The sequence below is a fragment of the Sylvia atricapilla genome, chromosome 6 (assembly GCF_009819655.1).
Source record: "Sylvia atricapilla isolate bSylAtr1 chromosome 6, bSylAtr1.pri, whole genome shotgun sequence".
NCBI classification, from domain to species: domain Eukaryota; kingdom Metazoa; phylum Chordata; class Aves; order Passeriformes; family Sylviidae; genus Sylvia; species Sylvia atricapilla.
Window position 1 is genome coordinate 16,158,358 of NC_089145.1, and position 26,126 is coordinate 16,184,483.

General features: G+C 42.6%; 1 protein-coding gene across 1 annotated transcript in view; it reads left to right on the top strand.

The window, feature by feature from the left end:
* Window positions 1-7,880: 7,880 nt before the first annotated feature.
* Window positions 7,881-26,126, top strand: part of MOB2 (MOB kinase activator 2) — a 110,039-nt gene continuing 91,793 nt past the window's right edge. The window contains exon 1 of the mRNA XM_066320937.1: window positions 7,881-8,121. Coding sequence (XP_066177034.1) covers window positions 8,105-8,121 — 17 coding nt within the window. The 5' untranslated portion in view covers window positions 7,881-8,104. The remainder of the gene's footprint in view (window positions 8,122-26,126) is intronic.

Consider the following 26,126-nt stretch of genomic DNA (forward strand, 5'->3'; position numbering starts at 1 on the left):
CATGGCAGCATTGTATCTCAACAAATCTGAGGAAGTTGCTCTGGAAAAAGCTTTCTTACATGTCACCCTATCCTCCTGGATTTCATGTAGTAGCAGATTACTGTGAGCAGGGGGCAAAATTTAGCTGACTCCTTGCACTTACTGCCCTTGCAGCATCAGAGTCAGAGGAGAAAGAGGACAGGTCACCTTCCATTGCTAACGCTGCAAAGTAGATGTGGAATAAACCTGACCTTCCTTTACAGCCTTTGCTGGAGAAACCAACATTTCCTATACATAGAAAAATCAATGGAGGGCACTTACCAAACAAATCCCCACTGTTCTGAACCACCTGCATCAACAGAGCCTTACATGGCCGTCTGTGCACACCAAATCCTCCCCAGCAGCTCCAGATCAGCTTTCCCTTGTCCGGTCTGCTGGGGCAGGGTTTTTCCTTGTTTCTACTAACATGCTCATTCTGGCGCAGTGCACTCTGCTCTGTGCTGACTTTGGGGAGCCTCAGCAGCATCCTACATTTTTGTGATTGGGCCCTGCAAGCTGACTGTCACCTGTTTTTCACATACCTACTCTGGAGGTGCTGCTGCCTCCCCAGGGTCAGCGCTGAAGGAGCCAAGTGAGGAAGAGGATACCGTTCCCCCCATGCAGGCCAAACACTCCCACCTCTCAACACTCCCGGCTCCCTCCCAAAGCCTCCTTGAAAGACCACTAACCCACCTGTGCCTAGCTAGAAACCTTATTACTGATTGGGAATAGCTTTGAATGAATGAGTATTCAGGAATATGAATATTTCCTCTCAACCATCAGATGGTGCCATTGAGTCTTCTTAGGATGTGAAGCCCCGAGGACAGCAGGCTGCCACTAGGGATCACACTGGCTTCTTGCTCCACCTCAAAGCAGGGAATAGCACTCTATTCCTCAGTTACAAGTACTGATACACAAATACTCTGGTGTTCTCAAATAAATTAACAAGGATCTGTCACTGATTTTTCTGGGGGGGTTTGTTTGGTTGGTTGTTGTTGTTGTTTCACAAGCCTTGCAAGACTGGCTATCTTCTTGGAGCTGGACTCCAGTGATACAGTGATAGAAACAATAGCAGTATAGGAGCACTTCAATTTCTGCTCCAAGAAAAAGATGTGTGTTTACTTCTAGAATGATTTAGGGAGGACAAACTGCTCTCAGGCGGCAAGGCTAGAAACTAAAGAGAGAGAGCAGCATTAGCAAAAGCTCCTTTACCCTCCACAACAGAGATATATGGAACAGAGGACTTGGAAAATCCTTGGAAAGTTAGACAGCAGGTATAGGGTGACTGTCCAATGCCTGGGGGTGACTGTCTCATTTCTACCTCTCCCTGCCTCTTCCTTCTACTTTATATATATATATATATGTATATGTATATACACACATACATATATATATATATGTATATACACATATATATATTTAGTACAGAGTGCACTGTACAAAAAAGAGTCATCAAGGCATGTTGCCTACATGATGCTCATCACATCTGACATCTCCCCTCTGTATATGGGGCCAGGACTTCCAGGGCTTTGGTACTAATAATTCTCTTTGTGGATTTTGCAATGACCAGAGCCTGGCACAGAGAGCCCTGCTGTCCAGCTGAGGCCTCTACCTGGCATTGCAAATATGCATGAATAACAACTGATTAGTGCTTTTCCTGGCTTGGTTTTCAGATTTAATTGTGCAAGATGAAAGAGGAGAAAAATGCTAGTAACGTGAGGAAGGAGAGAAAGGAGAAATAATTACAAGTGCATTTAGTCAGTGATAAGAATGGCTGCTGAGCTGAGCTGGGTGCTTTCCAAGCACAGTGGGAGCCAGCTTCAATTTCACAGCATAATATTTCCTGCACCCTTAAAATAACTTCTCCCTGCCCCCAGGGTGTCACAGGAGCTGAAGAGCAATGCGTGCCCCCTCTCTGTGCAGCCCCACGCTGCCGGGTGCTCAGTTACCATCCAGGGGCTGGTTTGAGAGCAGCCGCATCACCAGCGTCGTGCCAAGGCACCGACACCCAGCCGAGAGGGCTGGAGCCGAGCAGAGGGGATGCTTTGCAGACCCACAGCCGTGGTCTCCCAGGGCAGGCAGCAGGTGGGGGATTGCTAGCTGTTTGAGTCCTCTTCGGTGCCCGGTGAAGAGCAGCTTCCCCGAAACGGCTGGGCAGAGATGGGACCTCTTTATTGCCGGGGCTAATTGCTCATGTGAGATGTATTTTCAGAAGCGACTGTTTGTGCAGAGCGCAGCAGACAAACAGACTCCTGTTCTGCCAGGCACCCTTTGTAATCGGTGGGGGCTGGGGACACTTTAACGCAGCCGTCATTTGGAGGCTTCATTTGTACTGCAGGCACCGACCCCGCGCCGGGCTGGACGGTGCCTGCGGGATTCGGAGCCCCGGCAGCGGGGGCAGAGGGCAGCTGGCTGCACCCAGGCACTGCTCATCCTCACCCACCTCATCCGAGCAGGTTGAGGGCTCGAGCAGGGCACGCAGGACCCACAAAGCAAACCCCTGGGTGTGATCCTGGCACGAGTCTCACCATCCTCCCGTGGCTTGCAAATCCAGCTGCTCCCATTTGGGCATTTGGCTGTGGGGGCAATGCTCTGCCCTGCGTGAGAAGAGCCCTGTGTGTGCACAGGTCAGCTGCCTGTCTCCTTGGTCTGCAGGAGGTGTTATGCAGGCTCAGAGGTGTTTCAAGGGTTGTCTGGTGAACTGCATTGCATGCAGTTGTACCAGAGGACAAGACGTGCCAGAAAGTTGTTTCTTGCCTTTGTAAATAATGTCAAGGAGTGGTTAAAAGCACCCAGGACTCTAAAAAAAACAGCCTTGCAGGCTTTTTGTAGCCTGCTGGGTTTTTTTCAAGGAGGACGCCTAGAGGGAGTTTTGCCATCTGTGAGAGATGCAGCATTAGGAAAATAATGCAAACAATTTCCGGCACTGTCTCCATCTTCCTGCAAAACCAGTGGGGATGGACAAGCCCTGGCTTCCAGTTAACATGCAACATCTTTAACTTATGGGTAGCCTACATCCCAACCCCACAGTGAACATCCCTCTCCAAACTCAAAAATATATGTCCCACTTCTCGCCCTGTGCTCTTTTCTCCACCCTGACACATGCAGTAGATTAAGACACGCTCAGGGAAGAGCTTATCAGTAAGGAAAAACAGCACCACAGAGCTGGCGTGTGTCTTCTGCTTCCCCTTTCCGAGGGGCCCTTCAAATTGGCTGGTGTTGGTCAGGCGTAATGAGAGTGTCAGTTTGGTTACAGCCTGTCCACAATGACGTGGAATTGCCAGCACTGGGACAAAAGGAAAGCCACACTCGTCCCCTTACAGCGCTCTCTGACACATGCAGATCAACCCAGGCATCCTGACCCCATGACTGGCATTTCCCAAGCTTCCCAGCTGAAAATTCTCTCTTCTTTAAAATTAATTTAATTCATTTTAGTGTAATTCTTGTATTCCACACTTGGAGGAACAGAGAAATCCACCTGATTTTTAGCACTCCCAGACACTGGAGGTTTCTGAGCATGTACACATCATCTCTCACAAGAGTTGATGCAGAGGGAAGTGGGATTTTTTTTTTTTTTTTCATTTTCCAGATATGGAAGCTGAGGCAAAAGGCAGATGCTGCACAGTAATACCTAATTACTGGGGGAAAGATTAAAAGCCAGTCAGCACTAGTCACGTTTTGACAACAACTCTTAAGTTGTCTGAAAGAGGAAATACCTAATAATTCTGTTCTTCTGTGACTTGGAGAGAAAAAGTGAACCCTGGTCAACATCCCTAGAAATGCAGACCCCCCCCAAGGACAGACTTTGCAGCTCTCTTCCCTAAAGCTTCACCCCACTCTCAGACATCAGAATAAAAGCCATATTTCCCAGACAGTTCAGGACCCAAAATGCCACTTATTGTTTCCAATCTGGTCCTCAGCAGGATTGATTGTCTTGTTGCAAGACTATATGTAAAAGGTCTTACTATTACTGGCAGCAATCAATATTTATAACCACTCACAGTGTTTATTTATAAAAAAAAAATCAAATGTTCCAACCAAGAAGAGATGCTTTTTTAATATCTAGCATGATTAATAATTGTATTCAGAGTGGCAGGCAGGCCCACGCTGTCAGACTCATGCACTTTTTTTTTTCTAATGGCTCTGGAGGAATTTGAACCGTAATATGTTTCATGCACAGGGACAAAGGCGTTTTGTCTCAGGGAAGGAGTGTGTGGATGTTTTTGACTTAAAGAGCCAGCGCCGCATTCAGAGCTTCACAAACAGAACCATTTTGAACCCAAGCCCATCAACCTGCTGCATCCCCTGGAAATCCACGGCATAGGGTGTGTCTCCTCCTGTTGCAGAAGACCCAGATCAGAGCTGCAGATTTGCAACTTTCTGAAAAATGTCACACCCCTCTGTGTCAGGGCAGCCATCACCTGCTCTGCTTCTCTGCCACCCACTGGAAATGCCTCAGCTCGGCAAATGGGTTCACATCTCTGCCTGTTGGGGCCTCTCAGCTGTCCAGGGTAAGATGAGCTCCATGGGAATGACTGCTTCAGATCAAGGAAGGAAAACTCATACAGCCCTAAACAACGCTACATTTCTATAGCAAGGAGAGGAGAGGGAACAAGCAGGGCTGATGTCAAGGTATCAGACCTGAGGCTGCTGGGCCCCACACCAGTACAGGGTGGTGAAGGAGGGACAGGTGTTCCTGATGCAATAAGCCAATAAAGGAGCAAAGTTCACTCCCGCTCCTTAGTGCTGGCTGTGCAAGGTGGTGTTTGCCCACCTGCATGTTGCACTTTTCCAACTGCAGGAGGTAATGACAATTGAACCAGAGGCAGTAAAGGGACAGTTGCAAAGAGACCGGTGCCTTGATTACTTCCTCATAGCTGCTCACCCTCTGCAGTACCACTTTATTATCAGACAGCACAGCAAGCCAACTAACAGGCAACATGAAAATCAGGTAGATACGACAGCTGCTGTCTGGATGGCTATCAAACATCCTGTTCTGTACAGATCTAGTCATGAGAACTGTGGGACAAAAATAAGGAAGTAAATGTTCACACTTGCTATTTCAAGGCAGTTCTCAGCCAGCGCTGAGTCACTTTTGGGACTGCAGTGTCTTTCTTCATGGGTTATGGGACATAGCAGAGCCTTCTCACAGACAGGGCCAGCCCTCAGGTCCATGCTGTCCTGTACCTTGGCTTTTGTACTGAGCCCTGCAGAGCTTTACACGACTGCCAAATCCTCATGTGATGTGTTTGTCTGTCCCAACTCCTGTGCTCTGGTCTGCGTGGGATCCCCTCCAGCCTCCCATCAATTTCCGAAAAGATCTGCTGCTGCTGCTGAGGAATATCTGGAAACAAAGCCACACTATGCCTGGAGGAGCAGGGAATGCACTTTTTTGGATTCCTGTTATGCCAGCCAGGCATGGGGATATGAGTGGCAGAACAAGGAGGAGAGGAGCAAGTGAATGCAGTATTTCTTGCTATGTGCCACAGGCCAAAAGCCCTACAGTGCAGATCCCACAAGCCCACAGGGAGCACGTTCTGCCCAGACTGCCTGTCAATAACCTCACATTTTAAATCCTGTTAGACATGAGTAAGCTGGGGAACAGTAATCCAGGGAAGAGTCGATGCAAAACCCTGCAACGTCAAGCATTATAAACCTCCCGGATCCTCTGCACTTCCTACCACATCTGTATGCCAGGGACCAGTGCTTGTTAAGCCCCTTATATTCAGGTCCTACAGGGCCTGCAAGCCCTAAACAGGGAGTGCCCTTTCTTTGTCCATGTGCATAGGGCTTAGCACAAAGGAGCCCCACAGCCTTCCAGGCTTGCTGTTGCCAAATAAATAATTGCTGCGATGCGTTTTATAGAAGGCTTGGAAGGGAAGCTGCAGGACAACCACTGGACACTGCTCTGGGCTTGGCACATCCTTTGCTCTTCAGAGCTGCTCACGGAGGGGCCTGACTGAACTGGGATGATGGTGAAATGCTTGCTCTGCCAGAGGGACTTCTGCAGTTTCCAGTGGCTAAACGAAGAAGAAAAAAACACCAAAACAAAACAGCATGTCAACGGAAGTGTAATGTCAAGGGAAAAAACCCACAAAAAATAATTATAAAATAATCACCTTAGGTGAGATATAGATAAGGGCCCTAGGAAGGTATGATATGTAAGATAAATTAAATAGATGTTCTTTGTCTGATGGGTTTTTTTGCACTAGTAATTCTCCAAGTGCCAGTTGCTGTATATTTTCCTTGATACAATCAGGAGGAAAATAGCTAATCTGACATGACAAACTCATTGTATCAGAAGTCATCTCTGCTTTAAAACGTGTCATATAACTAAACACCCTACTCCTGGTACAATGCATCCCACAGTGAATTGGGATGGAGTTCATCCTCAAATGCCCTGCTAAAAATACCCATAACAAAGGGCAACAAGAAAACATAATTCAAATGAGGGACATCTGTTCTCAAATGTTTGCAGATAATGACTGGATAGAGTGTCTACATAAAGGATAATTATTTTCTGCAGATGGTTTGATCTGGTATTTTAAACACTGTAAAAAAATCCTTGCCCCAGCTACTCAGGAAAGTATGGGAGGTTCTGATGTAAGACCTTTTTCTTGCCCTCTGCTACATTTCCTAAATGCAAGGATAATTAAAAGATAAAATGTATTAAAGAAATAATTAATTGGAACATAGATAACATACATTTTCAAGTTCTGGCCATCCATTTCCTATGTTACACTGCCACATACCCAGATAATTCTCAGGCGGAAGTTTTGTTATAGGAGAATGGCCAAATAAAGCAGTTACATGTTGTGCAAAGGCATCCCCAGCAGAATTCAAAGGGACGCTCCCTTCCCAAAACTACAGCACAATACGCTTTTTAATGCAAAATAACTCTACCGCCTTTCCTTAAGACAGAGAGATACGAAACAACCATGACCGAGAAGCATTCTCATTTTTGTCGCCCCCTGACACCCCCTCGCAGTATTAGTACAGTAATACTAATTAGTATTAGTACTATAACGCCGCTTTGTTGGAACTCTCTTGGGTGTCCGTGCGGTGGCCGGCGCTGGCTCACCCACCCTGAACAAGCGGGGCCACAGGAGGGTCCCTGTGGGACGGGGGGACCTGGGGACCCTCTCCGAGCACACAGCGCTGAGGCACAGCACAGCACAGCACAGCACGGGGAGGAGGCGGGCTAGGGAAGGACGGTGATGGCCCAAACAGCCTCTGAAAGAAGGTCCTTCCCTCGGGAAACTGGCGAGTGCACGGAGCCCGATGACATAACCAGCACTCTACCATAACACAGGTTTTAATTAATCCTCGGGTCCAAAGCATGGGATCACCTCCAGCAGCTCTGCCTCGGTAAACATATCCCCCCGAGCAGGGGCTGATCGGGAAAACCGGTCAAGAGGACATCACTTTCACGGAGCCTCTGGAAATGCGGATAGACAGCATGGAAAGGATTTGCATTTAAAAGTTAGGGTTGTGTAAATCTCGAAGAGCGCCGTGTCGGGCTGTCTGAGGATAAGTACCATCCCTTCAGCAGCTGTTTGGTCATTTTTACAGGACAGTCTTGGGTCGGTCCCTGGCGACCCCGTGGGAACTCCAGGTTCTCATCGCCGTCTCTAATTAACACATAAATTTGCCTTGCTAGCGCTGCCTCAGAGGCCCCGATATGGCGTGTCTTAGCGAGAACTAAAGCACTGAGGTCCGGGCAGCGAGGCTTTCGCAGAGGGGGCCGAGCGATGCCGGGGGTCCCTGACCCGGGGAGCCCGGACTACATCTCCCGGCGTGCTCCGCGCGGCGGGGCGGCGGGGCGGCGCGGGGCCGCTTCCGGGTTGGCCAGCGCCGTGTGTTTACTTCCGGCCGCGCCAGTGCGCGAGTGTCAGCCCGGGGGGGGCACCCGGCGGCCGCCCCGCCCGCGGCCGGGGAGGGACCGACCGACCGACCGGGGCAGGGACCGACGGACACAGCGGCCGAGGGAGGAGTTCCGAGCGCGCAGCGGCCGCGGCCCCCATGAGCGGGCGGTGAGCGGCGAGTCGGCGGCCGCGGGAGCTTCCCGGCGCGGCAGGACCCAGCCATGGACTGGCTCATGGGGTGAGTGGGGCCCCCCTCCGTGTCCCTCCCTCCGGAGCTCTCCCGCCCCGGCCTGGGCGGCCCCGCTGCCGGGCAGCCCGAGCCCCGCGTGCGGCGCTAATGACTAATCAGTTCCTGCCGGCGGGAGCGGGAGCGCGGCTGCGGCTCAGCCCCGGGCGTCCCTGCGTGCAGCCGCCTGCGCCCGCGGGGACGACGGGCTGCACAGGAGCCCTTGTCTTGTCCCGAGCGCTGGCTCTCTGAAAAAGTAACTTTTCCTTCCCTTTTTGCGGCATAGGCAGGCCAGGTGTGGCAGCTCTCTGTGCTTCCCACTCATACAGTGTGGGGCTAATCCCCCTGCGACAGAACATCACTCTAAACCGAAAGGCGTGCCAAGGTTTAAATGGCTTTCTGTAGGGAGGAAGAAGAGACCTCGGCAGAGATTAACGCCAAATCAGAGCCACGCCAGGGGGCTTGGATAGCCTGGGATTAATAGCGCTAATTACACAGAGACAGAAGGTAGAGAGCTGTTTGCTGCACGTCTGGAAACCTCCGTGCAGGAGAGGGAGATGCAGTTGATGGGAGTGACCTGATACGCTACCAGTATCCCAAACGAGATATTCTCGGTTACTTCTTGCATGAATTGTGCTGGCGACCTGCACTCAGGTGAACTGTGAATAATTATGCTTCAGAACCGCATGAGCACTTGGTTTATGCTCCAGCAAAACTAGCACTGCAGTGATAACCTGCTGCCCTTAGTTTGTTCTTCACAGCAGTTTGGTCCAGTTCCCGAATGTGGTCTTTGCCGTCTAGGTTGCCTCTTTTTCTAACATTGATGTGCCTAGAACAGAAGGTAAACTATTTTTACCTGCTGGTGGATGTGGTGGGTTTAGAAGGGTCTTTGGCGTGTGCGTTGCCTTTTGTCTGCAGCTGATGTGTTTAGTGGTGACAGTGCACTTGTTACTTATCTTCGTACGGGTCGCGTCCAACTCTGAGTACAAAGTTTTACTGCGAGTCTGACTCCTCATTCACTCTGATGGAGGGAATGCTGAATATCTGTGGGGTAGACGCTGATGGCTGGCTTTTCCTTCAGCAGGCTGAGCAGTGGAAGAGCAGTATTTGTGACACGTGAAGGGGTCTGGGCGCCATGTACTGCAAGCCTTGTGTGTTGGAAGTCGCAGGGCTGAGCTCTGCTGTTACATGGTGTCAATGAAAATAGAAATGAGGAATTTGCTTTGATGTGTTTTGTAACAACCGCGAAGCGCAGGTGGTCTGTTGCACTGACTTTGTAAAAGTAAAAGCTGGAGCGTCAAAGAGTGTTACTGTAATTACAAAAAAAGGTCAAACTCAGAACTTATGCAAGGTACTTGTATGACTCAAAATACTACATGCCCCACTACAACAGCTGTATGTACTCTGTGCAAATTACATTGTAAAGCAGAAAAGAGTCAAGATTTATTTCAGCCAACTGCTCAGTATATTAGAATGATGGTTTTCTTATGAAAAATATTTTGGATTTCTTGAAGTCACTACAAAAAATTGGCATTTGTTCTGTACTTTTTTACCCAGGGTGGGTGGATCCGTCCATGTGTGGAAAAGACTTGCCTGTTTTCCCCATTGTAATGGAAATGGATCCTGAGTCATTTGTGTGTTACTTGCTTGTTCTCAGCTGTTTCCTGATATGTTTCTCTCCTGACCAAACCCGGTATTGTCCCAGTGATGCTCTCAATGTTTTCTCCCTTAAAATGCTGTTAGTTCTATTTGTGGACATTTGAGGGGGATGTTTGTATGTGATTGTGGCAGGAAGGGGGAGCATTGATATTTTGCAGTGGGAAAGGCTAGAAGTCCTGGAGGACCCATTCTTACTTCTGGCCAAGTTATGCCTGCTGTTAGCAACTGTGTTTGTAAATGGAAACGTCCCTCTTGCTGCTTGATGAAGAAATTGAGGACATTTGTCTGCCCGGGTAGAAGTTTGGGTACCGCCACTTGCTCAGCCTTTCTTTCAGCGAGAGCTTCAGGTGTTTGGGTCTCTGATGTGAGGAGGACAGGGCTGAAGAAAAACCTCCAGAATAACAGGAAAACAGGTCTCTCCTAGTAACACATTAGTTGGTGTCGATGCCTCTGGCAAGCAAAATGTATTGGTCCGCTTCTTGGTGGTGTCTCTTTTTCCTAAGTGTCCTCACTAATAAAACCATTGTGATCTTTCTTATGCCTTACTGCTTTGGGAAGGTGGTGGTTTGCAGTTTCAGCTTTCCACGTGCTTTCCCTACCCCTGCAGAAGGTTTAGTATGTCTCCTTATTGGCTGTGCCGCCTTAACTTTTTGGTGTGAGAAACCCCCTCTGTAGTTTGACTTTGTATTCCTGAGAAATGATCCTCCCAGTGCAAGTTTGTTAAATTAGGCAGCAGTGACAGTTGCTCCTGTTCTAGATCTCGACCCTTCGGGCTGGTGTCACGTCTATCTGATAGATCTTTAGAGTAAGATCTGCTTTATTTCTTCCTGGTCCTCCCTTTCTCTTGTGGTCCCTTGGAAAGTGGGGAGGGAAGGTAAGTTCTAATCATACCACAAAGAGCAGCAGCCCAAGTGTCTTTGATCACCTCAGAGTACTTATTATACAAAAAAACCTACCCTAAACGGAAGCTGAGGCTTACAAACAATAGTGAATTTATTGTGGATTAACAAACAGCTACAGGCTTAAGTGGTCACACAGCAAAACTTCTCTGGGTGCTCCCTTGTGTTCAGTCAAGTGCTTCCAAATCCAGTCAAGTCCTAAGGAAGAAAGCTGAAAAGAATGAGCTGCTGGCATGGTACGATGCTTAGTTTAGCATGAAAGCAAAGCCAGTCTTTTCTGTGGTTGATTGGCATATTTGACCCTTCCACTGAATGCAGCATTAATACTGATATTGGTGAAACTCTGTGGTTTCTTCTGTGCATCTCTCCATTTAAAAAAAAAAAAAAAAAAAAAAAAAAAAAAAAAAAAAAAAAAGAAAAAGAGAGAGAGAGAAGAAGAAAAAGAGACCATTTTGAGCTTATTTGTTTTATATCAGATATATTCTAAGTGCAATTTTGACTAGAGATCGGTGTTGCTTAATTGCTTTGCTCAACATTTGCCAGAGATACATATTCCCCACTTTGGAAGAGATTCTGAACTTTTGTGTTACAAATAGCATTGATCTGCTCTTGAAGTTCAAATTAGAAACAAAGGCAAGCATTGTTCCTTCACTTATGAAACTTGCTTTTTAACCTTGTTTTAAAATATCATAATTGGATTGGAGTAAAGCATATTTGATGCTAATAAACCTGATGTGGCTTCATCTTCAGCAGTGCTGTCTGATGCTGTAATGCATTTTTTTCATAGGAGAGGAGTATTGAGTACTGTAGTGGTTTTGGTGAACTGTTATGTAGGAAGGGAGGGGAGAAACAAAGTACTTGACAAAACAATTACCTGTTAAACACAAAGATAATTTGAGCTTCATCTGTACTATAAACTTAGTCGTTTAGTAGGTTAATAGACTATACTGATTGAAGCTGAGAGAGATTCTTACACTGATTTGACAAAGATTCACAGTTCCTTTTCCCAGTATTTATTAGAGTATAAGTGCAATAAAGAGAGAGAGGCTGACTGCAAGAGGGATTTCTTCTCCATTTAAGTTTTAGGTCTTGTTATCCATACGGTCATACCGTCCCCCGCTCAGTTATTTGTTCTTTCATATTATTGACCTAGTGACTTGAACAGAAGGGCCTAAAAGTGTTTGAGGGCTATCCTTTCCTCATATTCCATATCTTCATCTTTGAGGACAGTTAGAGAAAAGCAATGGCCTGGAAAGATAAGGAAAGTACAGATGGCAGAAGCAGCAAACTTCTGGTCAGGACATTTGTGCCTGAAGACAGCACAGACTATTTCAGCCTACTCAGGTGATCTGTGGTCTGCAAGACAGAGCACATAGCTACAGCTGTAAACTGAATAACATACACTTGCAGATTTTACTCTGCAATGTCAGTTAATCCCCTATAAACACCACATATATGTGCTGCCCTGCATAGTCTTCATCTCATCAGGATGGGTCGTTGGAAAGAATGTTGTAGTGAAATAACACAGTTATTATGCAAATTCAGTCTTTTTGAGTGTATGCTGTAGTGGTGATTTTTGAAAAACGATGTAAAAGAACTTCTCAAGGTCAGCACGCTGCTAGATTTGTAGAGGAGGCTTGTATGTCATGCATTTATTTTATTCAGCTGTAACTGTCAGGGACTTAAATTTAAGCTGGCAGTTTTTTCACTTGTTTTGGATATAGGCTTTTGCCACATTACCCCTGTAGTAATTTTAAAGGCTAGAAGAAAAGTAACACACACTGGTGTTTTCTTGTCTTCCGTTCTGCATTTGTGGAAGGGTCTTTAAGAAATGTCCTCTTAAGGCCTTAAGACATTGTCCAGTTCAAGATGACCTGTGGTGAAATAGGAATAATATTGTCATGCAGAGAAGTCCTAACCTCGAGCCAGAACAGCTGAGGACTACATGTGAATAAAGCACACCAGTGTTCTAGTTCTGTGTCCTAAAGACCCAATATGCTGTTTGTCACCTGTTAGACTAAAACTTTGTTGCTTTTGAATGGGGTGCACTGTCGTGGGATATCTCAAGTTGGAAGGGAGCCATAAGGATCATCAAGTCCATTAATTGTAAAGAGTGCATCTTGTAGTGGAGGCAGTGAGAAATCATCCAGCAAGCTTAGCTATCAGTTTGGCTGGAGCCTCATACATTTGAACCTACCTTTATCTAGCAGACCTTTATATAAAAAGTAGGTAATGATTTTTATTCTGGGTATGTTCAAAACTTCCTAATTATAGAAAATACTTCTGTTGAAAGGAAGAAAGGAGTAACACTGGACATTCTTCAGCTGCTGTAGCTGTAGGGAATGCTTCCCCCTTCTTCCCTTTAGTCATCTCCAGTGAAGAAAGCCTTTATAAGGCAGTCTTCCCTTTAGAAACTGCTGCCACCTCTCACCTTTCACAGCTTGCATGGTGTGTTTCTTTCTTCCGTTTTTTAACTGACCTCACAACAGGTGTTTCCCTTGCATTCCATTCCCTGCAGATTCTTGGCTTCACATGCCATTTTCCCTACTTTGAAGGAGCTGAAAATAACTCAGAGTGGGTAAACCAGACATGTACAGTCCCATTGGGCAGGAAATATTCACGTGCTCCTTATTTGCTTCTATTTATAGGTGTAACATTACCTGTGGGGTCCCAGGTTGCTCTCCCCAGATAAGTCTAGGTCTGTCTGTGAGCCACTGGCACTCCATTCATTGCTTACTGATGAGACTTCAATATTACTTCAAAACCTTAGCAGACATGAGCAGTGCCTCTGCTAAACCAGAACTTAACTGTGAAACAAATAATGCTGTCTGCAGGTAAAACTAAACTTCCATTAAATATTAACTTGTAATATTCATTAGTATAGTAGTGGAAATGTGCTGTTACTTTGAAATGTGAGTTTCAAGGGCTATTAGAGCTGTAGAAAAGGAGTCACGACTGTAAGACAGCAATTGAAATTTTCCAGGTGTGTTGTTGCCTTATGTCTCCCTGGTTCTGAAAGTGCTCAGTTAAATTACTGAGATGGTCACTGCCAAGGCCCTTCTTTTGTAGTGCAGAACAGGTTGCAAATAGCTGCAGAGCCTTGTTCCCTGAAATGTCCTGGTGTAGTTAATTATTGATTTCTTGGAGAAAATGTCAAATAAATCTTGCATTTTAAAACCTTTGTTACTTTAGCAAACCACAGAATTTATCAGTAAGTTCCTTTGGTGAGTACAGTGCACGTGACTACTGATTTTATCTTATTAGGGTGCTCTTTTTCCAATATGTTGAGGGACAAGAAGAGTAGATAATTTTCAAGGTCCCTAAAGTAAAAGGAACTATTACTTAGAAAAAGAGTTGGACGTTCTTAAAGTGTAGCAATACTCCTTCCTTGCGTGCCTCTGCATGTTACTCTCTCCTTTGCAGTAGTATCAGGATTCAGGAAGACTGGCAGGTTAAGATGCCCACCTGAATGGAAACAAATCTTTCCTTTTTTTTTTTTTTTTTTTTCTGCCTTATTTCCTCTCCTCAGGTTAGTTTTCAGCTAAATTAGTTCCTGCAGCTTGTTTGTGTGGCCACATGAATAATGCTGATAGCACGATGGTGTTTGTGAGAACAGAAAGCTTAGGAAACACTTACTTTGGCAGCAAGGACTTAAATCATCTGAATGGAATCGTGTAGTAATGTGATTATTAATGGTAATTACTCTGAAAATAATTAGTGGTCTGTCTTCCACTGATGTATCCTTCTGTTTGAATGTTGGGAAGAACTGCAGAATGTCTGAAAACAGGAGATGTCATGACTAGGCTGGTATCCTGGAGCATCAGAGCACTGTCACAATTGCTGTCCCTCAGTGTTAAATTCTGTTTATGGCTAAACTATAAATATGCTCATCGTGAGCTGGATGTTTATGAATAACTCAGACTTTGCAGTTGGCTGTAAGTCATGTTTCATCTACCTGAGAGAAACACTGGCTGTGTCGTGGAGTGAGTGTGGAGGTAGATGGCATTCTGGCTGACTCCAGCGGTCTGATTCAAGAAAGTGTTCAGGAAGCCTGGTTCACGCATGATGACCTACATGACTTTGCTGTATTTCACTGGCAGTTTCCATCTGTTTCACCTGCTGGATGTGGGCCCAGGGAAAGCATACTTCAAAGAGTAAAATTAATCAGAGACTGCAATTTTTAGATAGCTGTATATACAAGTTTGAACTCGGTATTGTCGGATCTGCATATTCTGCCATCACTGATGACCCATCAAACAGCTTTAATGTGTGTTCCTGCTAGTAGAATACTACTGAAGTTAGCTTGTCCGTTTGTTTTTTACTCATGTTTAGCCTTTTATGGTTGGTGATAAGATAGTGAAGCTTGCTTGTTAGGTTCTTTTTTTCAAAGTCCTTCTTAGCAGTTTTTCCACTCATCTTACTTTGCAATTGAAAAAAAATTAGCTGTGTCCTTAACTGTACATGAAATTAATAAATCTGATTATTTAAATTCACTTTTGCAATTGTGTTGTTTAGAGTAGTACTGGAAAGTGTTACATCAAGAGACTACTTGAGGAAGAACTGTTGCTTCATGGCCTTGTTCTGGCACTTCAAACAGTTGCAGTCTAGGAGCTTCTCTATTCCTGACACTGTGTGCAGTAATTTAAAATAATTTAATTTTGCAGCTAGAATGATGGATGTAACTAAATACCCAAAGAGCAGTGTGATAATTTTAGCATTTGGAGGGGAAAATATGGCAGTTTTCTCAAAAGTTAGTTTCCTTTTGTTCTGTCAGCCAAGAGAAACTGGTCAGGATACAAGTTTTTCACACAGTCTGCAAACCTCTGTCCCTGATTGTGGAAAAAGAGCACTGAGCACACACATACATGCACACAAAAAAATCACCCCCAAACCAGAATTTAGATACAATTTTCTGGAGAATGGCACAAATGAAACTGTAATCAAGACAGGGAAGACTGTCATAGATCAAATTCCTTCTTAGTCTGACCACTGAAAGAGCAAAGCCATTAAGCTAGAACGTAAGCTTGCAGAAAACTGCATCTTTAAACGATCCAGGTCTGGTCACTTGAGCTCTTCAGAATATATCTGCATGCTTTTTAATTTCTTTTCTCCTTCCTTTCTGCACTGCTTGGTTTATAAAGGTGGTCCCTGAATATTTTTATCATTCGTGTTCAGTGACTGGATTGTTGTTGTCCCTCTCCTACACTGAAATATCTAAATTTTTGGGACTTCTACCTGAGAACTCTCCTAGTATTTACACATAATGAACACAAGTTGTATGAAAGAGGTTGCATAGAGATGATCTTGACTCTTATTTGTTTCTTCTCACTGCTTCAGTTCATAAACTTCAGTCTAGAATTTCCTCATTTAGAGGACTTTTCTTTTACATGGTTCTTCATAAACCAGGATGGCGTTGCTCGGGAGAGGCTTTGTTCCTTCTTAACAAGTTATGCAAAACTAGATGGAAATGTTTTTTTATGAGGAGGTGTCTGCTTCGCCAATGGGCTCAGGTTACAGGATTAACTCTATGGTTTCAGGTTTGTGTCAGGTAAATGATAAAGAGCTTTTTGCTTTTCTTCAGTCTGATGATATCCAGGTGTTGCTGCAACTGCAGTCTGTAAAACCTTCATGATTGTCATGTCTACTACAGTGTTAGTGTGTGGTTGTTTTCCATCAGATATAAAAGGAACCAAGTTTGTAGTGAGGACTAATAACTTTTATTAGACCAACAAGTGTACTTGGGAAAGAAATAAAAAGCTTCTGGGCATGCATGTGTCTCTTGTTTATGTTAATAGACTGTTTTGAATGAAACCATCTTAATAGTGCAGTTCTATGTCAGCTGGGGTAATCTCACCTGCTGCTTTAGGAGCTGACCAGCCTACATTCAAAAAGCCATCTTTGGGCACTGGTCTCTTGCTACTTAAGGTTATCCTAATGTCTTCTAGGAAGGGTAAGAGGTTAGAAATTGAAGTATTTGTAGATTCTGGTCGAAGGTATACAGATCGTCAGATGGTCCTACTTTTTTCAATGTTGTCTTATTTTGTTCTGTGAGCCAACCTTTCTTGGTTTCCTTGTAATACCTGATTGGGGTGCCTGGGCTAACCTGCAGTTCTGATGTTCTTATGGTCTTGTCTGTCTCTCCTTTTTGTTATAGCCAGATAGTGATTTGGTCTTGTTTGTTTGTTTGAAATCAGCAGAGTTTTGAGGTTTGGGAGAAATCTGAGAGCCAAGAGGTGAACAAAAGAAATCATCAAAGGAGTACTTCAGCCTAATGACTATAGCTGATTTTTTGTTCAATTCTAGCCTTAATTTTGCAAGGCAGAGGGTCTGTTGGACATCCCTCTCCTGCTTGACCTGCTGGGCATTAAAGAATGGTTTCTTTTGCACAGTATTACTGGATGGGCATCTGACAGCACTTGTTCTTACTGTGTCCCTTCCTCACTTGATTATTGTGGTGCTATTGGTGATGAGCAATTTTTGAAGACTGACCTGAAATTTCAGAGGGTTTTTTATGTATTTATGAATGTTTCTTTTTAGGCATACAACAGGCTTTTACCATGTGGTCTGGTGTAGGACAGGTTTTAGCTTTGAGTTATGGGTGCTGTTCAAAATGCTGAATTGGGTGATTTGCATTCTTATAACCCCAGAGTGTCTGTACTGAGGTTTTCTCCCTTGCCCCACCCTGATGAATATGAAGGCACTGGCCTGAGTCACTTGAGCTTGTTGAGGCTTGAGCAAGTGGAGTAAAGTGCTATGAAAACTCATCTAAGAAAGGAGAGATTGTGGGTTCATGTTTGTAATGCACAAGCATGCAGGTGTTTAACTGCAACTTTGTAGGTAATGTGGTTGGTTTACCTTTTAGAGGGGATCTTTCTGTTTTCACACAATACTGTAATAAGGTGGTAGGTGGGGTGGTGATGTTGTTGTTTAGGGAGGGTATTTGTGCTTATAATTATTTTTCCAGGCTTGTTTCAGACAGGATGTGCACAGTCATCTACTAAAATGTAGGCAGTTGTTGCTATATGTGATAGAACTTTTTTAAGTGGGCAGGGTATTATTTATATGTTCACTGACTTGTATTTTCTCATTATTGTTAATAGAATCAATGTTTCTGTTTCAATCAAGTTCCTCTTGGTTCTTGGTAGAGTGAAGACTTTCCAGCTCTCACTGTTTGACTCCTTGGGAATACTGGCAAGGAGGCATCTTGTTAATGAAGAAGCTTTTTCTGCAGTTGATGAAACACATGTAGTATAATCCACTATCTTGCAGGACAAAATCACTTGCTGGGCTTTCTTGTTTGTTTTGTTTTGGTTTTTTTTTTTTTTTTTTTTTTTTTTTTAGTTGTAATCCTTTCTATAATTAAAGAAGAACAGTCTTACCTAGTAGATTTATGAATTCCCATGTTTAAGCATTTTATTGTGAAACATGGGAGGACATTATTATAAAATAAAAAAGTTGGCAAGAATTTCTTGAGAAGGAAGTAACTTTGTTACAAAGACGAGCAAATTTAAACACATTGGTTCTACTTGTTTAGGTGTGTCATCTATCCACAGCATTTCTTAGCCAAGCTGAAAATGTAAAATAAAAAGGTGTTAAGTATTTCAGTAGGCATAATGATTTAAGCTCACATGGAGGTTGCTTAACTTCCATGAAGGTCTTGATGTGTTTTAAAAGATGCAATTCAAATTCACTCCTTTGACTTCTTGAGTGCCAAAGCACTCTTCCAATGACAAACAGTAGGAAAAAAAGGTTAAAATTTGTAAAAGCTGAGAGTGCATGAGAGACATCACCAGGCTGATAGTCCCCAGTGCTAAAAACGGCCTTGCTGCCTGAGTAAGCAGATAGATTTTGAGCAAAGAGGAAGCAAGTGTAGGAATAAGGATGGTGTTTATACATGTAATAAAACTTTCTTAGCAGACATCATCACTTCCTGTCTGGGTTTAATAAAGGAATGATCATTATTTTCCATTATTACTAAGAGCTTGATATTAAAAAAACCCAACTGCACACAATAGTATCTTATGTACAATCACTGTTGGTAATTGAACTGTGGCTGTCAAAACAAATGCCTGAAGAACTTGGATCCGGGGATTTCCAGTACATGCCTGACCTAAAAGAGTGATGTATTGTTCATCCAGATAAATGTCTGTGGCCTGGTTTGTCACGTGTCCCCATTTAGCAAGTAGAGGCCTGCAGCAGTCTCCCAGGTACTGTGTTTCTGTCTGTGGGGACTTCTCACGTGCCTATGGCTGCAAAAATTGTGGCCTGCTGATAGTTCTCGTCTTATGGCTTTTATGTCATATTTTCTTCTGCTTGTGAATCTAGCACAGTTTCATACTAAGGTGTGTACGAGGTTTGTTTGGGTCTGTGACTTTACAGACAAAGGGTCTGGTCCCAGTTCTGCCAAAGATCACTGCATGTACTTTGATGGTATCACAAATTAGGCCAGAAGGTAGTGCTGACCAGTCTCAAGGGCTAAGGCAGAGAAACACTAGTGCTGATTTGAGGTTTGAACTTGAGAGCACCAACCACCAGGTCAGTGCACCCTTTGTGGACTGCACAGAACCTGTGTGGGAAAGAACCTCTGCTTTCTGGAGGGCTCGCCTTGATAGTGTGACAGAGAATGAAACCTGATTAGGCTGAAACGTGCAGCTTTGTGCAAAACTTTGTCCTCTGCTGTTACCTTTGAAACTAGAGTTCAGTAACTGCTCTGTGCTTTCTGCTCTTACTGTGTCTATCAATTACTGTAGAAGCCAAGCTGGACATAGTCAAGCTATGGAACAGTGGAGAAAGTCAAAGGCTGTTGTGATGGGGGAGCCAGACTGCAAGTGCAAACCAAATCCACGCAGAGCTTTTTGTTCCTAGCAAAGTGAAATAGGAACATGTTCTTATTTTTTCCCCTATTCCTCTTAATTCTGCAACTCACTAACATTTATCTTAAGCTTTTTTTAAATGGCACAAATTTCTAGTAGCTCTACAGAGAGAAAATTGCTTAAATCTGTTTGGTGGTACTGCTGACTAAACAATGGAGTAGATTGGTCAGTACTCATTAAAATGAGAGAGATAATATATCCTGGCCTTGTTATGTTCTTGGATGAAAAATAATGTGTTGTTACCAAAAGGTGTTGCAAATATGAAGTTTCTCAAAGAGTCTAAGTAAAAATCAGCTGTCCCCTTATCCTTTTGCTGATGTATGCCAAAGTATATGGCCTTATTACATATTAAAAAAAAAAAAAAAAAAAAAAAAGGAGCCAGGACTCAACAGCTGTGGGAATAACTAATGCAAATTGGGTCTATGTTCCCACTGAAAGTAATAATGTTCCTGCTTACAGGAACTCTCCCCATGACTTGTTTCCCTAAGATCCCTGGAGACTAGTGGTGTGGGTGGAGTGCACAGGACATGAAGTAAAAATACTGTGTGATAAACCTGTCTAAAAAGGAGCCTAGTCTCCAAGGGAGACAATGGTTATCATATAGCCATGGGCTACTCATTAACTTGTGGTTCCTAAAACAAATATTATTCTAGAGTGACAGCCAGCTACTAACATGAAACTGTTACTTTTTAATCTCATTTTGGATTTGCTTTTTTTTTGCACAGGTTTTTTGGAGTTTAGTATTAAAATGACAATGTGAGTTTCACAGCAGGCACTCAGACCTTCAAAGAAAGAATGAGTTCTCCAATGTGCTCTTGTTACAAAATCAAACCCAGAAGAACTTCAGGTTAGCTGGGTTTCAGTAAATGCCCCTGCTTCATCATGTGGAAACAGCAAGTTCAAAAATGAGGGGGAGAATAAGGCAAAAGTGGGTTTAAAGACAATTGACTTGCCAGCATACTTTGACAAAAAAGAACAATTTTAGTGTATTGCGTAACACGAGAAGGTTGGAATAATAAAATAGGAAGAATTTTTGTATACAGCCCGTAGTTGAGCCGAGGATTTAAATTCTGTGATTCACAAAAGTAAATAATACAGTTCTGTAAAGATTAACAACATTAGTAAGAGCGGTAGCAAGGATAATGCTGGTTTTCAGTCCATGCATCAGAGCTGAGCAGTCAGTCTGGGAGAAATTCCTCTTGGGATATGGTGTTGGGCAATTAGCTGCATTTCCAGATTTATGGAGTCTTCTGCGTTGTTATGGTGTTGGCTATTATCAGAATGCAGTACTGGTCTTGGTAAGCTGTTGTTTTGCATTATGATAGTTCTGAGATGCAGAGGTAGATATTCAGAACATATTTGCTTAACGGCACAGTAAAGCCTAATCTTTTCTTTGCAAATACTTGCCCTTTTCATGTACGGGAAGTTGAAATGCTTCATAAAAATCTGATTGCTACAGAGGGACAAGAATGTAACTCCCTTCTAAAATACCTCTTCTGACACTCATTTCCAATATCTTTTTCTTCTTACAAAAAGTACTAAATGTACTGGTGTTAGAGTTTGGGAAAAAAGCTGGTGTTTGTGTTCAGAAAACTTAAAGTACTCATGGAATGCCTTTCCTCATGATTTTTAAGTCATAGACCAGTTGTACATTTTCACCTCCAAGATTGTCTGACAGAAAGATTAAGAAATTGATACCTCTTTTTCATTGTCTTAAGTTGATACCGTTCTGACTACAGTAATTTTTTCAGATTTATTATTCATGAAGTCAGCTGTCATGTTAGCATATTTCATTCTTGCATTTGTTTAGGGACCCTGAGTTATGGTATGTGGTTCTGAAGGATGACATAAGTCACTCCTTTTCTGGTATTTGCTGTTCAGTGTTGAAATGTCACCTTTGGGACTGTGACTGTCATTCGACAAATGTTAATCTTTCTAGTGACTTTTAATGATCTTGATAATGCAATGATAATGAGAGAAGATGATGGAAATGGTTACTGGGGAGAAGATTTGAAATTCTGTGAACTTTAAAGTATTTCAGGATATTAATACTCAATCATGGTGGCGCTCTTGCTTTTATTTCTAATTTTCTAGAGGTGAAAATATGCCACTTTTTCTCTTTCTTCCCCAGAAAGAGGTAAGAATTAAGGTAGAATCTGTTTTAACATCATCAAGAATAGAATGCCAAATGGGAAAGGAGACCACTTGGTTACTATATGAGTTGTATTATTGATCTCATGTTGTTTCTCTATTCTGTACTTGCTTGTTTTTGTTATGATAGATCTTTTTCAAAGACAAGTATCTACTTGTGTTTTCAGAGAAGCCAGATGGTACACTGGCCTTGGTGGTCTTGAATCTGCAGTGCTTCCTGAACAGTTTAAATACTTGAAACTTGCTTATTCCTCTCAGTTATTCTGAGCTTAAGCTTTTTTAAATTTATATAAACTTCTGTCAAAGCTTAAAGAATTGCTTTCAGTCAGGTAATTTTCTGTGATTAAAACAAAATAATGCACTACAATATTAAAGTTTAAGCCAGTTTGCTAATTAGAATTCTTCAGTAGGAATTACTTTAGCATCTGGAAATAGGAAATAAAAAGATCATAGGTTGAAGGTGCTTTCCCTAAATGTAATTGCTATTTAAAATTATGTAAATGCCAAATTGAAAATTCTTCAGACAGAATGCTTAGGGTGAGGATCTGTGATAAAAAGAATAGTGATTTTTTTTTTTTCTCATTAGATGAGTGCTTTCCCTGTTGATGGGGTTTTGTTGGTGTTGTATGTGCACAAGAGAGATGTCCGTATGTATTCTAAATACACTTTATATTTCTCATATATAGTTCTATGGCACTAGCTTAATAAGCCTACCTCTATTTATGTAGTATAAATAGACAAGAAAAGTCTTGATCAGGAGACATATAAACACTAAGTATGTGGAAGAAGAAGATACAATTCTGCTGGGTATTGCAGGGACTAATATATAACCAAGCCAGTTCAAGCAGCTGATCAGTTAAATACTACCCGTGATTTGTTGGTATCATGCTGAGAATAAATCAGGTTTGTGTAGTGACTGGAAATGACCTTTTTACATTCCTTGGAACTTTTTGCACTTTAGGCTTATGAAAACCTACTGTTCTTCCCTGGCGTCCTTCTTTAGTAGGCTTTAGATCAAATTGTTACGGAAATGTTGCGTACAGGTCATTGTGCATGTAGATTTCTCAAGAATTTGCATTGGTTTAGCTAACTGGTCAAAAGATAACTAAAGTATGTATTGCGGTGTCCAACATTTGAGTCTTGTACCTCTGCATTTCCTGGTGAGATTCCATTTCCTTTAAAATACAGTAGAACTTGACTCATTCAGGTATTATATTCTCTAGAATGTCTTGGAGAAGATTGTCCTGTACCACCCAAAGAATGAGCTTGTCCGATGAAGCACACAAGACTGTAGCAGCTCTTACAAGCCTTTATTATGAAAAGGTGTGCAGATTTTATGACTGCTGTCTCTTTTGTCCTCTTTTCTTTGGAAGGTATAGCTTTTATCAAAACAAACTGGTGAGGAAGCTGCTGATAAATTCCTTGGATGGTGAAAGTAGTTCACATCTGGTAGTGGAAGGAAAACAAAAAAGAAGTTGAACATGAAGTGCCTGCTTCCTCAGATGCACTGTGGCAGCAACATTTGTAACCTCCCTGACAGACTTCAGTGGGTTAACACCTTGCCTAAAAAAAAGCTGTCTGGATTTTTACCATGGCAGTTCCAAAGCAGGAGGTTCCGTTTCTATAGGGGAGAACTGTTGCTTTCTATTGCTCCAGTTCATCCTTCCAGTAAGTTTACTGAGGATAGCATTTCTCCTATTACAACTTGCAGTAATAATAATAATGAACAGAGCTGACATAAGCATGAACTAGGAATGTTTCTGAAGACTGATTATCTTTAAAAAGCCCCCAAGTAATGATGTTACTGTTTTATGTTGATCCATGTTAGACTACAGTTGTTACTTTTCTCAGTGTTTTGGGTGCTGTTGTAAATAAATTTGTGTTTAAAAAATTTGAATGATTGTCTGTATGCCGCAGTAGCATCTGCTTGCTTTAATTTTCACTACTGTGACTATGAGGGAGATATTTCTACTCAGTATGTGACAAGTGAATACAGATTTCTTCTTTATGTGTCATTACCAGAGTTTTGGGGTTTTTTTGTCATAGCTTGATACTGTGAGAACAAAAGAAAGCTGGGGACCCTATGAGAATGTTAGAGAGGGATTAACAGAGCCTTGTAGCTATGGAGTTAAGCTGGGCTTCTGTTTCCAGTGCCAGTGACATCTTGATTTATGCATACTGGGGATGTTTTTAAACACAGAAGCAATAGGAAATAAGACCGTTTGCTTCTAGCTTGTGTTTCCTGCAGGGCTTCTTGGCTTTGCCTTCCAGTTAGACAAGAGTATTCAGAGCATAATCTTGTTGCTCCATCCTCGTTTGCCGGTTATGTAAAGCTCTCTGCTTGAATTTATTCTCCCCTTGCCCAAATATTCCTTGAAGATGTAAGTAGGGAATGTGCATACAAAAAAAACCCAAACCAAACAAAAAAACCAAAACAACAACCCCCCAAAAAACCCCACCCAAACAAAAAAGCCCAAAAACCTCTTGTGCACATCCTGTTTTCAAATAGTCCTGTTTCCTTCAGTGTGGCGCTCCTACTGAGAATATGGCTCCAAGGATATCTTCTGTGTGTTACCAAGGTGGTGGCTGCTAAGGAGAGAAGCACATAACACATGGTGGAGATGAGCAAGGTCGTTTCAACTAATGGATGGACTCGTTCATTTTTGAGTAGCATTTTGTATACTACAGATATCTAAATAGTCTGAATTGCAGTTCAGGTTTGGGGTTTGCTGGGGTTTTGTTTGCTGAGATTTTGTTTATTTTCCTCAGGGTTCTGGGAGTAAGAAAAGGGTAGTCAGTCTGGTAGCAGTTTGAATCCTCACGCTGCCATTGTGGAGCAGTGTACCCGCAGATGAACTCGCACAAACACTGGAAGCAGCAGTCTGGAACAGGAATATAAACTTCTCCCTTTCCTTATTTCAAAGGTGCAGATTGCTGAGGTAAGCAAGGCTGCAAAGTTGAGATGGATTAGCCGTAATGTAAGCGTTAACTACTGTGAAAACAAGCCTTCTTCCACTGCCAAGCACTTCCCAGTGGCCTGTTGCTGGTCTCTTGCTAAAAGGTGACATAATTTGCAATTCTAATAGCGTGACTCCGTTTTCCTGCCATGCTGAAATACTTCTCAGGATTTCAACATGTACGAATATATTTCTAGTGAGCATAATTTTGCTTATGGGCTTTATCTAAAAGCAGAGTGATTGATGGAATTTTATTTTTATTACAAAGGCAGGAGCTTTTAGAATGTATCAAAAGAGTTTTATTAGAAAGATGATGGATTTTAACCTCTAGGTCTGTCTCAGTGGTCTTTGGTATTAAATTGCTAATACAAGGTACTGATTAGGATCTTCCCATCCAATGAATCATATTGCTTCATCTTTTGTAGGCTTCTGTGAAACAACCTCTTAAGCTAATGTAGTTACAGTGCTGATAGAAAGTAAAATATGCCTACATTTTTGTAAAAAAGCACATGAGTGTAGAAGCTTCCCTGGTCCTTTAAGTGCTTCAAAACAATAAGACTAATTTTTGTTACAGAGAATTTAACCATAATACTGCAGTGTTTTTTTCATCAGTACGTCCTTGCATGGTGTTTGTCACCTATCTTAATACTGTACCTAGACTTTGTATTGTACCACACAGAAACTGTGCTATCTCCTGGGTTTTTGAGCTATGATAAATATAGATGATAATTTTTTATTTTAGCAGTGTTTGAGGCCAAACATGATGAAAAGGCAAATTTATACCATGTAGGTTTTAATTTTTTTCCTGTTAGAATTCTCCTCCAATTCTCCTATTGTGAGAATATTTTGCATCATTATACAGAATAAATGGTTCTAATGTTTGTTTTGTCATATAACGAATCAATTTTGGTTTGGAAGTTCCTCTCCCTAATTCCTGTCTTTGACGTCTTTGTTATGATTCTAATTAGTAGGTATTAGCATATGTATCAGAATGCAGAATGTGCAAGTATTATTTGGAAAATTAAATGCTAGGTTTAGCTCATCATTTTGTATCACTGAAATTTATTTTGAACAAAACATTAGCACGCTGAAGTATGGAAAGTATAAAATTATAGCATAAAATCAACATCAATAAAAGTCTGTCTTGTGTACATGGCTTTTCCCTCTCTAGTATCCATGCAGCTGGGCAGAAAAGGAGCTATCTAATAAATGTGTTGCTGCTCTTCATGACTGAAACTGGAGGAAGTAAATGTGGAATTCTCAATATGGCGTTGAAGATATAAAAATTTAAATTACTTTTATAACATAGAGAAGTGGGAAATGGGTGGATCACTCGGAGAAGGAGAATTTTCCTCCAGACAAAGCAAGTATATATTTGTTTTTCATTTGCAATAATGGACTATCCAGCATAAATGTTGGTACCATCATGGCTGGAAGAGCCTGAGCCTGAGAGCTCTGACTATACCAGGAGTTGTGCC